The 13985-nt window shown below is 54.0% G+C and overlaps 1 protein-coding gene across 4 annotated transcripts in view; it reads left to right on the top strand.

Moving 5' to 3' along the window:
• Positions 1–4251: 4251 nt before the first annotated feature.
• The window catches only part of SEZ6 (seizure related 6 homolog), a gene marked incomplete at its 3' end in the record, with an annotated part of 44771 nt that continues 35037 nt past the window's right edge, over positions 4252–13985 (top strand). For 3 of the 4 annotated variants that reach the window (XR_013961043.1, XM_080677298.1, XM_080677296.1), the window contains exon 1: positions 4262–4508. Coding sequence is in view for 3 of the 4 variants with exons in the window: in XM_080677298.1 (XP_080533424.1) it covers positions 4454–4508 (55 nt within the window). Of the gene's footprint in view, positions 4509–13985 lie in introns of all 4 variants that reach the window. The other variant, XM_080677297.1, reaches the window with a different exon arrangement.

Raw genomic sequence — 13985 nt, 5'->3', positions numbered from 1 at the left:
GAGTGGTTTGGGGTTGGTTTTTTCCATCTATTTAACTGTCCGTTAAAATGGCCCCACTCCCATCACCTCTGCACAGGCGCAGGCTTCCAAACTGCCAACCCCTGCTGCCTGCAAGCACCATGTGGTTCCCGCGCCTGGTAATTGCTGTGGTGTTTGTTGAGCTGTATTTGCATTTGATTGTCATTTAACTTTCATCTTTCTCCTTCAATCAAACTGGGGATTGGGCTTCCACAATTGATTATTTGTTTTGTTTTCAGCCCCTTGATGGATTTTCAGAGTTTCCTTTATTAGTGCCACAAACTTGAACCCTGGGACTTCTCCTGTCACATGGAGCGGGAAGGCCTCCTCCCACCATCCCAGGGCTCCTGCGTGAAAATAATCTAGCCAACATTGTGGATCTTAAGTCCTATCCCCAGTCTCTCTGCTCATCCACCAGCGCCTCATTTCTGCCCAGCTGGTGGCATTAAACATTTATGAAGCTGAGGAGGATCAAAGGCCTTGGTTGGGGGTGGTGGGCAGGCTGGAGGTCTGTTTGGAGATGGGAAGCAGCTCAAACCAATTTCTACTGCTGTCTCCATCTACGCTGGGCTCTGCTACAGCTGATCTGGTCCTGCTCCCAGAGCGAGAGCAAATGCTCAGGAGCCAGGACGCAGGACTCCCCAGTACCAGGGCAGGGCCCTCCTTTCACCTCTAAATTCAGGCTTGACTTTGGGTACTCCAGAGCCATGGCGTCCCAGACTGTTCCAGATGCTTCAGGGTCTGGGAGCCCCCTCAGAGGAGTGGCTTGAGGTGAACAGGCAGCTCTGTGCCCTGAGGGTCTCTGGAGTGAAGCAGCCCCTGCCCCGCCTTCCCTGAAACCCCTAAAGCCCCCTGGCTCCCCAGAAAATATAGCTCTGGTTTGAAATCTTAGAAAGGACTAATTTTTTTTTTCCTCTCACTCAGAAAGAGAGTTTAAAATAAGTTACCAATGTGCCTGTGATCCCAGACTGGGAAAGTGAGGCTGGCTTCTCCAGGGTTATGGGCTGGATGTCTGACACTGTCTGGGCAGAGGCTGTGAGGATCCCTGGAGTGGGATAGCCCCTTCTTCCCTCTCTCTGGCTCTCAGTCCTAAAACAGCCATTGTAACTCTCCCTCCCCCCTCCCCACACACACATTTTCTGAGTCAGCAGTGAACCCCTCAGTTCTTACCACTTGCCATAGTGCTTGAAAACTTATCTTTAATAATTCCAGACTCCCTTGATTTGGTACAAATACTTTTATGATAGGGTAACCCCTTCAGCATAGACAACAAGGATGCCACACATCTCAGATAACCACAAATCCTGACCCCAGCCTACTCTATCCCTTCCTCCTTCAACCCTGCAGGGACTCCCTGCTCCACTAAAACAGGTCTTCACACTGCCCCCAGACTATCTTGCATTTTCCACTACTTTGCTTTGAATAAGCCACTCCCCCAACTTTGGATGTCTTCCCTCTTCCTCTCCACTGACTGAAACCTAAAACATATTTAAGACTTCACTTATCCACCTTTCTTCTGTTTAAAGCTTTCAGTGACCTCTTCTTATATTCATAGAAGCAATTGTCTGCCTAGCCAGTGTGGCTCGGTAGTTGAGCGTCCACCCATGCACCAAGAGTCACCGGTTCAATTGCTGAGTTGCGGGCTCAATCCCCAGTAGGGGTCATGCCAGAGGCAGTTGATCAATGTTTCTCTGTCATCGATGTTTGTATCTCCTGCTTGCTCCCTTTCCCTTCCTCTCTCTAAAAATCAATAAAAACACTTGAAAAAAAGAAGAAGAAGCAATTGTTTCCTTCGCCATTATCTCACAACACTCATTTGGCACCAATGACTTGCCTTGGGCATTAGACACCCCACCCATGCCATCATTTATTCACAAATATTTATTAAGTATCTACTATGTGCTGGGTGGTGGGCTATATTGGTAGTAGAGAAAACAGACATGCTCTGTGCCTTCACAGATTTGACAATTAGTAGAGAATACAGGAAATTAAGCAACAATCACATAGACCAGGGAAACCCAGGCTCCTCTGAGGGCAAAGAGCCAGGTCTGAGACACAGAGAGAATGGGAGAAATAAGACCAGCGAAGGGAGACTTGCAAGTCTCCCCAGGCTGCCACTTTCAAATGTGCATATGACTTGAGTACACAATAAGCCTGCAGCATACAGTTGAATGTCCCCTAGGGCATCTATTGTCCTCAATTTGTGGGTGATGCTGAGATCTGGACACAATGGACCCTTTGCAGGTCACAAGACAGGGTGCTTGACATAAACTCTACTGCTTCCCAGTTTGACCCAGGCTCTGCCTCAACCTAACTGGGAATCCATTCCATGGAAACCACATTGACCACTTTTAGGAGGAAGGGACAGCCCAGGTGCATTATTCTTCCCATTATGCAGTACAAACCCATCCTCTGAGCTCAGGGCAGAGTGCTGCATTCTGGGACTTGTAGTCTCCATTGAACCCCTTCCTAAAAGCTTTCCTTTGTTGGGGCAATGAGGAGGCTGATGTGGCAAGTTCCTGGGTGACTCCTCTCACCCTTCTTGTGAGTGCCCAGCCCGTCAAGGAGCCCAGCTGCCAGGATCCAAGCCTGCCACCAGCCTCCAAATCCATATGAATCATCCTGGCATATAAGGTTCATCACTGGGTCATGACTCACCCTCCTCTGCTCAAGCTGCTTAGTCCAGAGGGGCCCAGGAATCAAGGAGGAGTTCAAGAATCCCTTTAAGGAAGAAAGAGGAATCTCATGCCACTTGCCAGTATTTCCCCAAACTCCCCTCAGCCACAGAAACTCCCACCTCCCTCTTCTGTTGGTAGCTCTCTGCACATTCTTTCCTGGCTTCCTCTCCTAACCACTGATCCTTTTGTCAAGTCCCTCCTTCTGCCATCCTTCTGCTACTGCCCTTTTTTCACAGCTTCTTGAAACAACTGTGCAGAAATCCTCTCCCAGTGGCTCCCTCAGATAATTCCACACCACCTGCCTGCTGCCCAGGATTCTTTACAGCAGCTGAGGTACAGAAAGAGGATCTAGAGAGAATCTGATGAGCAGAACTGGAAGACTGTGGAAGTGCTAAGGACCAGAAGACTCTCTGAGGAATGAGACTTAAGAGCAGAAGTCTTGCCACCTGCTTGCAGGATGAGGTCAGGAAGGGCACTGGACAATGACTGGGGTCTGGAGTAGGGAGGAGCCTAGTGCAGTTGAAAAGAACTAAACAGAAGGCCGTCTTCCCTAGGGAGCATGGTGAGTTCCGCCCTCCTCTTCCACAGGATCCTGTCACACTGTATCTATTGAGGCTCTTCAAGTGAGCCCATCCATGGGGCCAAAATCCCCAGGATCTAAACATCAGCCTCTGGGATGGCACAACTGTGATTGTCCTCTTTGCTGTTTTGTGACTCCCAGGGGCTCCTCGGCCCTGGAAGCTTATTTCTCCATGCCCTTGAATGGTACAGTGTTCTGGCTACTCTCCTGAGCCTCCTTCAAGTCTCTATGTAAAATAGCCCTAGGAACCTGGGCAGGGATAGGCACAAAGGTTCGGCTCTCACGGGCTGGACCGTGTCTTCTCTGATCCTGTGGGGGTGGGGAGTTGTCAAGGCAGGGTCCTGGAGATCCAGGGCTGCATGGGGACCCGGGACACTACCTTCAGCTGCCCACAGTTTGGCCCAGGTTGCCTCCTGCCAAATGAAGAATGTCTTCCCAGGACACAAGTACCACTGGCTTTTAACTATAATATCAGGATAATTAAGCTTTTCTGTGAGCACAGTTTGCTGCTGATGCAGCTGCCTGGAGCCCTGGCATTTATTGAGCGCAAAGTAATAATTTATTGTCCTTTGTACGTTCAAAGCCATCTTCATTATCGGCCCAGGACTGAGCTGTCACAAGGGCATGCGGGCCTCGCCGGCTGCCTCACTCGCGGTCTTCTTCCCAGGTCACCCTTGGCGCCCTCAGGTACCAGGAGGGGGTGGGGAGGATGGGGAAGAGGATGCTCGCTCATGGAGAATCAAGTTAGAACCCCATCTCTTTGGGAGGCTGCTAATGAGGGAAAGAAAGGGTGACTGGGCTTGGCTGGGCGTGGGCAGCGCGGAAGGGCGGGCCGTGTGCCCACATTAGCAGGGCAGCGCTTCCCCTGAGCTGGAAGCAGCGGTGCCCTGTGCTCCCGCCGCTGGGTCTTCTGCGCCTTTGCTTGAGACTTTACGGTAAGCCGCTCCTCTCGCGCCCCCGCCCCCAGGCCCGCTCGGCGATCCCCGGCGCCGACGCCAGGCGCTGGCCGTGGTGCTGATTCTGTCAGGCGCTGGCGGCAGCAGCGACGGCGGCGGCCCCGCTCCCTCTCCCCGCCGGACTCTGCTCTGTGCCCCGCGCCCGCGCCCGCGCCCGCGCCCCACCGAGCCCCTCGCCCTCCCGCCGCGGCCCGGACCCGGGCGCGGCTACAACCAACACCATGCTCCCGGCAGCCCTGCTGATCCTGCCCTCGCTGCTGGCGCTTCTGGCTCACGGTAAGGGACCCTGGCGTCCGGCCGCAGGACGGGGACGAGAACAGGTCCCGGGGTAGGAAGGGAGGACTGTCCGGCGCCCTGCTCCGCGCATCTGGCTGTTCCGCCGGCTGCGCTGCCCCCGCACCAGCCGAACCGGGCGGGGCGCGGGCTCAGCGGGCTCCGCGGGCGGGAAGCTGCCGCGGCTCCCGCCATTCGCGCCCGGCCGAGACCTCGCCTTTAATCATCTTCCCGGATCTAATGGGATTTCTCTGCTGCAATTCATCACGCCACCCCCACCCCGCACACACTCTCGCGCTCACCCGCGCGCTACCTCGCCACTCCAGGGAGGGAGGCCACAGGGCGGTGAGGCTGGACGGTCCTGCTCGTGGCCGCGGTCCCGCCTTTCCCGCCGCCCTCCAAACTTCACTCGACTTTGCCGCCGGTTCCATAGGCCCTCGCGCCCTCATTGCGGAGGGACGGGGCGGGATGGCGGCCAGACCCGGAGTTGGGACGTCGCTCACTTCCCGCGGTCTTGCCGCTGCCACGCCGGAGTCGGAACCTCGTGTACAATTCCAGGGAAAGTCGGCCGCTCTGGGCCCCGCAACCGGCTCCGCGCTCGGCCCTAGGCTGCAGCGGCTGAGGTCCTGGGATAGATACTTTGTCCTCCCCAGGTCCTTTCCGCGCGCGCGCGCTCGTGAAAACACACACACACACACACACACACACACACACACACACACACACACGTCCAGAGCTCTTCCTCCTTCCAGGCCAGCCCTCCTGCTCAGCTCCCTCCCACCCTATGTGGGAAGACTCGTCGGAGAAGACCTGCCACCCACCCTACCGGCCCAGGCCCCCCGCTAGCAGTGCAGTCGATCTCCAACTTCGTCTGTCCGGGGTTGAGGGAGTGTTGGGGAGAGGTTGGGGGTTCTGTGCCTTTGGGAAGAAAGGTTTCTGAGTCTACAGGGGACCTGCTGCCTGGGCTTACACAAGCACTCACCAAAGCTACCGACGCCCAGGTCTTTCTTCCACTGCATCTGGGTGGGCTGGGACCTTGCTTGAAGTTGGGACCTGCTGCCTTTCGCAGTATGGTTTGTAGAACCCAGTGTGTACGAGAGAGAATGTAGATGCTTCAAAACCGCCATGCTCAATCTTTCCAAGCCGCTTTGGAGGTCAGGGCAGAGGGGCCGGGGTCAGAGAGGGCCCCCGGATGGCAGTTTTCTTCACTCTGCGGCCCCAGGGCACAGAAGCCCTTCTCTGAGCCTCTGGCTTCAGTTGCATTCAGCCATGGCATTGGGCGGGTGTCCTCACCCCACCCTCTAGCTAACCTCGCAGGGTTCATACTTGGTGCCCAGAATTCAGAATCTGTGTGTTCATATTAAGGGCGTTGTAGCCCCTTAAACCCCACCCCATCTGGGGCAGGCAGGGAGGGGAAGCCAGCATCCTAGCCCAGCTATCCCAGGAGTTAAGACCTGTCTTGGGATCCAGCCGGACTTTTGTTGGACAGCTCTCCTGGGGCACAGGGCCGGTGTGTGCCCCCTCCCCTGCGTGTAGTCCGGAGCCTTGTGTGTGGGTGTGTCAGTCTGAGTGTGAATGTAATCGAGGCCCAGCGTGTCTGGAGTAGAGGGTCCAAGGGTGTCTGTGCTTCAGGAGGTCTGCATGTTGAGTGAGAGCTCGGCTGTGAGCAGGTGTGAGGAGTGTGTAAGAATGCTAGTGTGCAGTGCAGCCTCTGCCAGGGAGCTCTCTGCAGGGCTGGGGTGAGATTGCCTGCGGGTCTCCAGGAGGATGGTTGGTGTGGCCAGGAGTCCAGGGAGCCCTCCTAGGGGTGAGGGGTGAGGGGTGAGGGGTGAGTGTCCACCCTGTGGCTGAGGGTCTGTGTATCGCTGGTCAGTGTCCCTCCCTGACCCATCCCGACCTTTCTAATACCCGTGGGGACACCCGCCCAAGGGATATGTGGGTTAGGAGAAGATCTTTATTTTCCCTCCTTAAGGGAGAAGAGGAAGCAGCCCTGCAGTGCCCGGCCTGAGGAGAGAGGGCTTGCACCTGGGCTTGCCCTGGCACCCTCTTCCCTCCCAGCAGGTGTGAGGTCCCAGGTGGTGAGCTACTAAGTCGTCTCATTGGGAGGCAATGTATTGGGCCATCTCTGGGCTCCTGGGGGTGCAGTCAAGAGAAGACTGAAGGGGCTGTGAGCCTTTGCGGCCCAGGCGGTGCATCCGCAGCCTCGTGGCCTCAAGAAGGGCCCTTAGAGCTTTGCTCACACAGAGGCCAAGGTATGCAGACCCTGGGATACGGCCAGAAACAGCCCAGAATCAGGAGGTGGAGGGGGCAGGGAAAGATGTCTTTGGGCCTGGCTCAACCTGATAAATTCAGTCCCCTATTCCACACCTTCCCCCACCCCCACGCCAAAGCTGCCAGGATAATTGTTCCCAGCTGGAAGGGGTGTCAGGGGCACTGGTCATACTCCCAACCTGTGAGAAGTGCCCAGAAGATCCTGCCACAAGAAGGAGGAAAACGTTGTAGGAGGGGCAGCACCGTGCAGGTGCCTGCGCCAGGGCCTGCTGTGTCAGTTTCATGATTTTTAATGAGTAATTACCTTTAGTCATTCTCCTGATTTTTGAATATCAATAAAGTTAATTAAGCTCTGCATGTGTGAATGTGGCCTAGGGAGATTGCCAAGGTGGTAGTGGCAGAGACAGGGCTGTAGTTGAGTCTCCAGGGGCAGAGGCTGCCTCCATGGCTGTGTGACCTTAAAAGGGATGCTCCACCTCTCTGAACTCTGAGTGCCTGGTGGAAAGAGGGAGGGAGGAGATGACAAGTAGGGGCTGCTCACTCTGCCAAGAACTTGGAGCATGGTGTATGGAGGGGGAAAGAGAAGAGGAGGAAGAGGGCTTGGCATCCAGCACCACAAGGGTTAACAAACCAGGGCTGCCTTAACCTAAAATGGTAATTGCTGCTTCCTGCAGACTCTGTGCTGGGCTCAGGGTTCTGAAAGAACATTCCTGAGTCTGGGGGCTGCAGCCAAAGCCAATACCAGCCCTGCTCCCAGTCCCCCAGCCTGGCATTTTGGAGGCAAGAAGTGGGTGCTGGGGACAAGACTACATGGGAGCCAATCTAGTTTCCACTCGGAGCCTCAGGGGTTGACATGGTGGGCAGGAGGCTCCCCTGTGCTTCTGAGGAGACTGGAAGACCTAGAAACTGCCACGGACGGAGGGGAATTATGGGTTGATTTTTTTGCCCCTCACGGGTCTAAGCTCTTCAGGCTTGGCAAGCCCTGGCAGCGGTCCCAGCGTCCTCAGCAGGGTGGCAGCTTAAAATGCCTTGGGGACACTATGGGGAGCTAATGGGGATTGAAGAGACACAGGGGCTGGGCTTAATTAGAAACTGGGCTTAATTAGAGCTTCTCTACCCCTCCCACCATGGCTGCCTGAATGGTTGAGGGCATATCAGAAAGCCTGTTTCCTTAGCCCCTCCTTCCACCCTGTCCTAGGTGCCCAATCCCTCCAGTCTCCTCCCACCCTCCTTGTCCCCTACTCTCCTAGCCCTTTCAGGCCCAGTTGCCAGGCTGAGCTCAGCTCAAGGATGCTGCGCCCCCACCTGGGCATAACTATCAGAGCAAGGCACCCCACCCAGCAAACAAGAAAGAGTGTGGAAAAGAGCCTATAGGTGGAGGTTACTTTAGTGAAGGGAACTCTCGGCCCAGATGGTTAAGTGTCCAAGCTCTCTGTGTGGCCTCAGGCATGCTTCGGTCCTCTCCGTGTCTCTACTTTCTTTTCTTTTTTAAATACATTTTTATTGATTTCAGAGAGGAAAAGAAAGGGAGAGAGATAGAAACATCGATGATGAGAGAAAATCACAGATCGGCTGCCTCCTACACTCCCCACACTTGGGATCGAGCCCGCAACCGGGCATATGCCCTGACCAGGAATCAAACCTTGACCTCCTGGTTCATAGGTTGACGCTCAACCAATTGAGCCAAGCCAGCTGGCCTGTGGGTCTCCACTTTCTGCAACATCCAATGTAAGGTTGCACCACTCTGGTGGTTGCCAAGTCTGAGATCACACCAGGGCCTCCACGGGCTGTCAAGACATGCAGATTTCTGGGTCCCCAGATTCCTCTCAGGGAGGAAGAGCCAGGACCTGTATGTAAGAGGCTGGGAAAGGCAGAAAGAAATGCTGCCTGGCCTGGTCATTAGCTCGGAGGTGGACAGCAGACACTAGGAGGTCTTCAAGGTCTCTTCCAGACTAATTCTAGCAGGAAGCTGACTCACCCTGCCAGACCAATCAGTTCCCCAAACTAGCCATGTTCTCAACAGCCCTGGGCTCTTGCCATTCCTTCTGCCTGAAATTCTTTTCTCCCCCTGGGCCAACCTGCCTCACTTCACCTCATACTTCAGGTCTTGGCTTAGTAGGCACTTCATGTAATTGTTTGGCACATATGAATCATCTATGATGTGGTTTTTAAAGGAAGCCTCACCTGACCTCCAGTTGGGTTAGGGGACTCCTGTGCTCCCACCCATCCCCTGGCTTCCCCCATGAAGGTACTTATCGTGTTGGGTCATGAGCACCTGATTGCTTGATGCTCTGCTTCAGGAGCAAGACAGGCCACCAAATCTGTTTTGCTCACCCCCTCCATCCTGGGGCAGCTCCAGAATTCCTATTTGGAAGAAGTTTAGGGTCAGCTGCCTATTTAGAAGGGAGTGAGCAGTGGATGCATGGCAGCTGAGACTGCCTCTTGAAGCTGCGTTTGCATAACAACCACACTATTTTTACATAGATTTCCTAACGGTTGACCAATTATCCCAACTGTAAATTATAGCCTTTACTTAGTTTTTTTCTTCCACAAATTAAGGTGTCACACCATCAGCCTGAAGTAGCTTGGAGATGGGGTGCTGATGGCCATTCTGAGAGGGCTAAAACCTCCCGCAGCCACTTCTTACTGCTACCATTGCTCGTGTCCCCAGTGGCAGAGCCTAGCACATGGCAGACATTAAATACATATTGAATAAACTGGCAAGAGTTGCACAGTGGCAGAGTTAAGCCTGGAGTCCAGGCTTCTTGACTCCCTCCTCCAATACCTACCCATCACCTCTGGGGTGTCCTGTATGAACTTAAGGACTGAGGTAAGGGGAAGGCAACCCCATGCCATCTGGCTTCATAGCCCCCTCATTTAGCTCAGCTTCACACACCCACACAGCTTGGAAGGACCTGCATGAAACCGTGGGGACAGCTCTGAGCCCGTCATGCTCATGAAGGAAAGGTGGGGGTCAAGGTATTATTCAGGACCACAATTCATGCCCACAAATCTTTCACATCTCCTAAAAGAGCAGTCCCTGGGGTCCACCCATCTAGGGTTCATTCACTTCACAAACATGTATTAAGGTGTGAGGTGTGGCCCAGAACACTTAGGAGCCAAACCTTCCACATTCTTTTTCTATTGAATACAACAAGAGACTAGTTATCCCCCACTTTACAGATGGGAAAACAGAGTTTCAGAGAGATTAAGTCAGTTATTCTGGGCTCCAAGCCAATAAGCTATAAGGCTACTCCAAATTGCCTGCCCATTTTTTGTAAAAGCTGGCTTTAGCCAGTTGGTACCTATACCCAACTGCCAGCCTGAAACAGAGCCTCAGGCAGTAGAGGCAGATGGGAACCCAGGAGAGTATCACTATCCTAATAATAACAATAACAACAATAATAAAAGAGCAGCAACCATAATAGCAAACATTTATTGGGCATTTACTATGTGCCAGGCACTGTACTAAGTGTTTTATATACATTCACTCATTTAGTCCTCATATCATTCTACGAGATAGAAGCTATTATCTGCATTTTATAGGCCAGTTCAAGCCCATGCTGCCAGACAGACCCAAGACATAAATAGCCCCTAACTTCCTTCCAGCACATTTCTGGTGATGACAGTGGCTTATCTTCTTGATGTCTACCCTCAGTCCTTACTGCTGTAGATTAGAGGCATTTTATCTTGCTCAGTCCTTAGTAGCAAAGCAATAAAACTTCCTTTCTGAAGCTTGGAGACCAGGGTAGAGCACAGGGCTGGGAATCAGGTGAACCCTAAACCTTGGCCCAGAGGTCAGTGACCTTGGGTGACTCATCCTCTCACCCTTTGCGAGCTTTGGAGAATGATAGGACCAGTCACTCTAGTCTTGGCATCCTGCGCTGCCCCCCATCCCTTCAGCCCCCCTCACCTCAGCCCCAGCCCCCAGGTGAGAAGACCCAAGCTTGCCTGAAGCTCAGCTCCTAAACAGGCTTGATGCCAAGCCTGCCTACCTATACCCAACTGCCAACCCTGGCATAGAAGGGCCGATCGATGCTGAAGCCGCCGGCAGTGTTGTTGGCCATTGATTGTTGAGATTTCTCGGCGGGCTCTGGAGCAAACAAACCTGCCGCTTTTCCAACAACAATCCAGGACTCCGGCTGCAGAGTCTGCAGTCTTGCTGGCAGGCAGGCTGGCGGGAAGGGGTGGGGGTGGGAGGTCCTGGCTGGGCCCAGCAGGGACAAGGGGCTCTGCCAGGAGACAAAAAGGAACTGAGTGGGTGTGGGAAGGGGGACAACAGAGAGACTGGATGAGGATGCTAGAGTGACCCCTAGGCCCTGTATATGCCTTGTATATCTATCAATTTTTGCTTAGGCATTTTTCCATACCTAGAATGCTACTCTGGATCCTTCGGCTTATTTCGGTTCTCCCACACTCTCTTTTCCTGATCATTCAGCTCAGAGAGCTTTCTCTGTCCCCTGGACACTAAATAGCTCCCATCAGGAACTTAGCCTGTCCATCCTTCATCCACCCATCCATTTCCATTCTATTCAGCACCTAACAGGTGCTCTGATAGGCAGGAATACAACTTAATCTCTGCCCTTCAGGAACTCAGGTTAGCCGGGGAGTTGCCTTCTTAATAAGCTCAGCTGTGACTGCCTCCCCAGCTAGACCAAGGACCCTCTGATTTTAATTAAATGAGATGCCAATAGCACCTACATGGTCCAGCCACTCACCTTCCTAAGAACAAGAGATTTCTTGCCAAGGACTGTTCTGGGCCTCAGTTTTTTGTGTGATTTTTTCTAGCAAGAGGTCTCACTTTTTGGTCTTTGAGGGCCCAGCAAGCCTCTGGGATCCCTAGGCCTACATTCCCACAGCTCTTCCCATCTCTGCAGGGTCTGGATGTTTCCCTAATCCCCCAACAAGGCAGAGCAGGTGCAGGGTCCCTATTGCCACCAAGCCACATGTGTGGCAGAATCCACACAGTGGGTCTCTCCCCTCCACCAGTGCAGTCCCCAGGGGCCCAGCCTGTATCCTGGCATCAACCTCAGCATCTCCTCCAATCCCCACTCCTCCCTTCCCGACAAGCTCCTCTCTCTACCCTCAGGACCCTCCTTCCAGCTGGTCTTCGGGCTGAGAGGGCAGAACTATGAAATGTGCCTGAACCACAGATCACCACCCCCCACAGATGCTCATTTGTATGCTGTTTTACCCCCCTTTGCATGCTGGTTCCTTATTAAAGACACAGAGGCAGACCCTGCCCCTCCACACTCCCAATCCAGAGCTTCCTCCTCTCCATAGTTTCTTCCTCCCTCCCTCCCAGCTCAGCAGCTGAGCACCAGTTCCTTTGTCCCCCTAGCAGCCACCTGCTGAGTATCTGGCCTGGGTCCCACCAGCCAGCAGGTGCCTAGGGAGACCCAGAGCCTAGGAGGGTGCAGTGTGGAGAGCCAAGTTGTGGGTCAGGAGGAGGGTGTAGGCCCATAGGAAGGACATAATTAAAAGAGTACTGGTCAGGGAGCCAGAACCCCAGGGTTTAATCCCAATATTGGCTCTTGCTGGCTGGGTGATTTTGGGCAAGTTGTGTCTCCTTCCTGTGCCTCAGCTTCCTTGGGATTCGTGGTACCTGTCCCACCTCTTTCATAGAATAGCATCAAGATCAAAGGAAATCAGAGGGGCTGGTACTGGAAAGAAGCCAGAAGGCCTGCTTGAGGGGAGAGTCCTCCAGCAGCCAGAGCTGTCCATCACCAGGAGGGGCTGCTTTTCAGGTAGTCGCTGGAGGGGCTGGATCAGAAGCTGGAAGAGCCCAAGGCTGGACACTTGAGACAGTTGGTCCAGGTATGACCAGGAAGGTGAGACTAGAAGTGCAAAGCAATGAAGGTTGAGTTCGAGGTGCTTCTAAGGACCTCCTCCTGGCTCATTGCTCTTATGGACATTGTCTTAGACATCATTTACATCCAGCAAGGGTGGTTTGAAACATCTGGTCTGGCAGCTGGCAGGCTCCCTCCTGTCCTATTTTCTGGCTGATCAGAGGAAATGGAGTAGATAGAGGAGTCACCTTCTCCTGAGTACAGAAGAGCCCATGGCATCTCCAGGCAAAGGAACCAAACAAAGCATGGACGAGAGATCAAGAAATCATTTGCACATTTGCTTATTCAGCCTCCTTTGTCCTCCTTCCTTCACTGCCCACTCACTTCTTGCCAATTTATTGGCAGAGCCCATCCCTGCCCTACTGTGTCTGGCCACCTCCCTCGCATGTACCTCTTTCCCCCCAGTGCCTGCCAGCCCAGGCTAGGAAGACGCCTGCTGATCAGGTTGAGGTGGTGCTCCTGAAGCCCCAGCCACCTGAGTGGTGCTCTGAGTGTAGTCCCTGTTGCATCTGCACTGCTGATGCTGCCTCTGGTGCCCCTGGTCCTTCCCTGCCCTGGGCCTCAAGCAGAAGAGTTCGGAAGGAACAGGGGAAGAGGACCTAGCACTCTCAACTCAAGGTGTCCACACACCCAGACTGGCAGGGTCCTTGGAGGTCAAAGCAAGGTTAGGGTAAGAGAGAAGACTGAAGGGTTGGAGGTGCGCCAGCTGGACCTATTTGGGGTTCCTAGGGGTCTCAGGGAGAAGCCCCAGATGTGCAGGTAGACACGTCTGTGTACATCTCTGCCTTGCTTGTCCACCTATTCCTGTGGTATCTGTGTCCACATGTCCCTACATATCGTGCCCTCTGTCTCTGTATCTTGGGACTGTGGTCCTTGGTGTAAGCACAGCAGGCCCCAACACAGGCCTGTCTCTCCCTCCCCCAGAACCCCTTCCACTCTCTTCTTCCCCACTCTTAGGCTCTACTGATCCCTCAAGGAGACTCATAGCTGGAGCTGCCACTGCTATTTTTAGCAGCTCTGCACCCCTCCCCTCCCCCACTCAGACTTGCTGGGGATATGGGGTTGTGGACAGGCCAAGCCTGGGGAGCCTTGCAGGCTGAGGTGCTGGGCAGGTAAGGCCCTTTCCCCTCAGTCTAACAAGGCCATGGTGGCAAGGGGAGCCTGGGATCGACTACAGGTGCAGGGCCCACACTCTGGGGCAGGTTAGGCTTCCTTCTACTTTACCTGGGCTAGGAGAAGGTCCCAGGCTGTCCTCCCTCTGCCACCTCCAAGTCCCTAAGGACAGAGCTCAGGACTCCAGTGACTGTTCCCGAGGCCGTTTGGAAGTAAGGCCAGACCTCATGGGTCTCCCCCATGGAAG

This window comes from Plecotus auritus (genome assembly GCF_963455305.1).
Source record: "Plecotus auritus genome assembly, chromosome: 7".
NCBI classification, from domain to species: Eukaryota; Metazoa; Chordata; class Mammalia; order Chiroptera; family Vespertilionidae; genus Plecotus; species Plecotus auritus.
The sequence above is the reverse complement of the archived record's forward strand: the minus strand, read 5'-3'. Positions and strand labels throughout refer to the sequence as shown.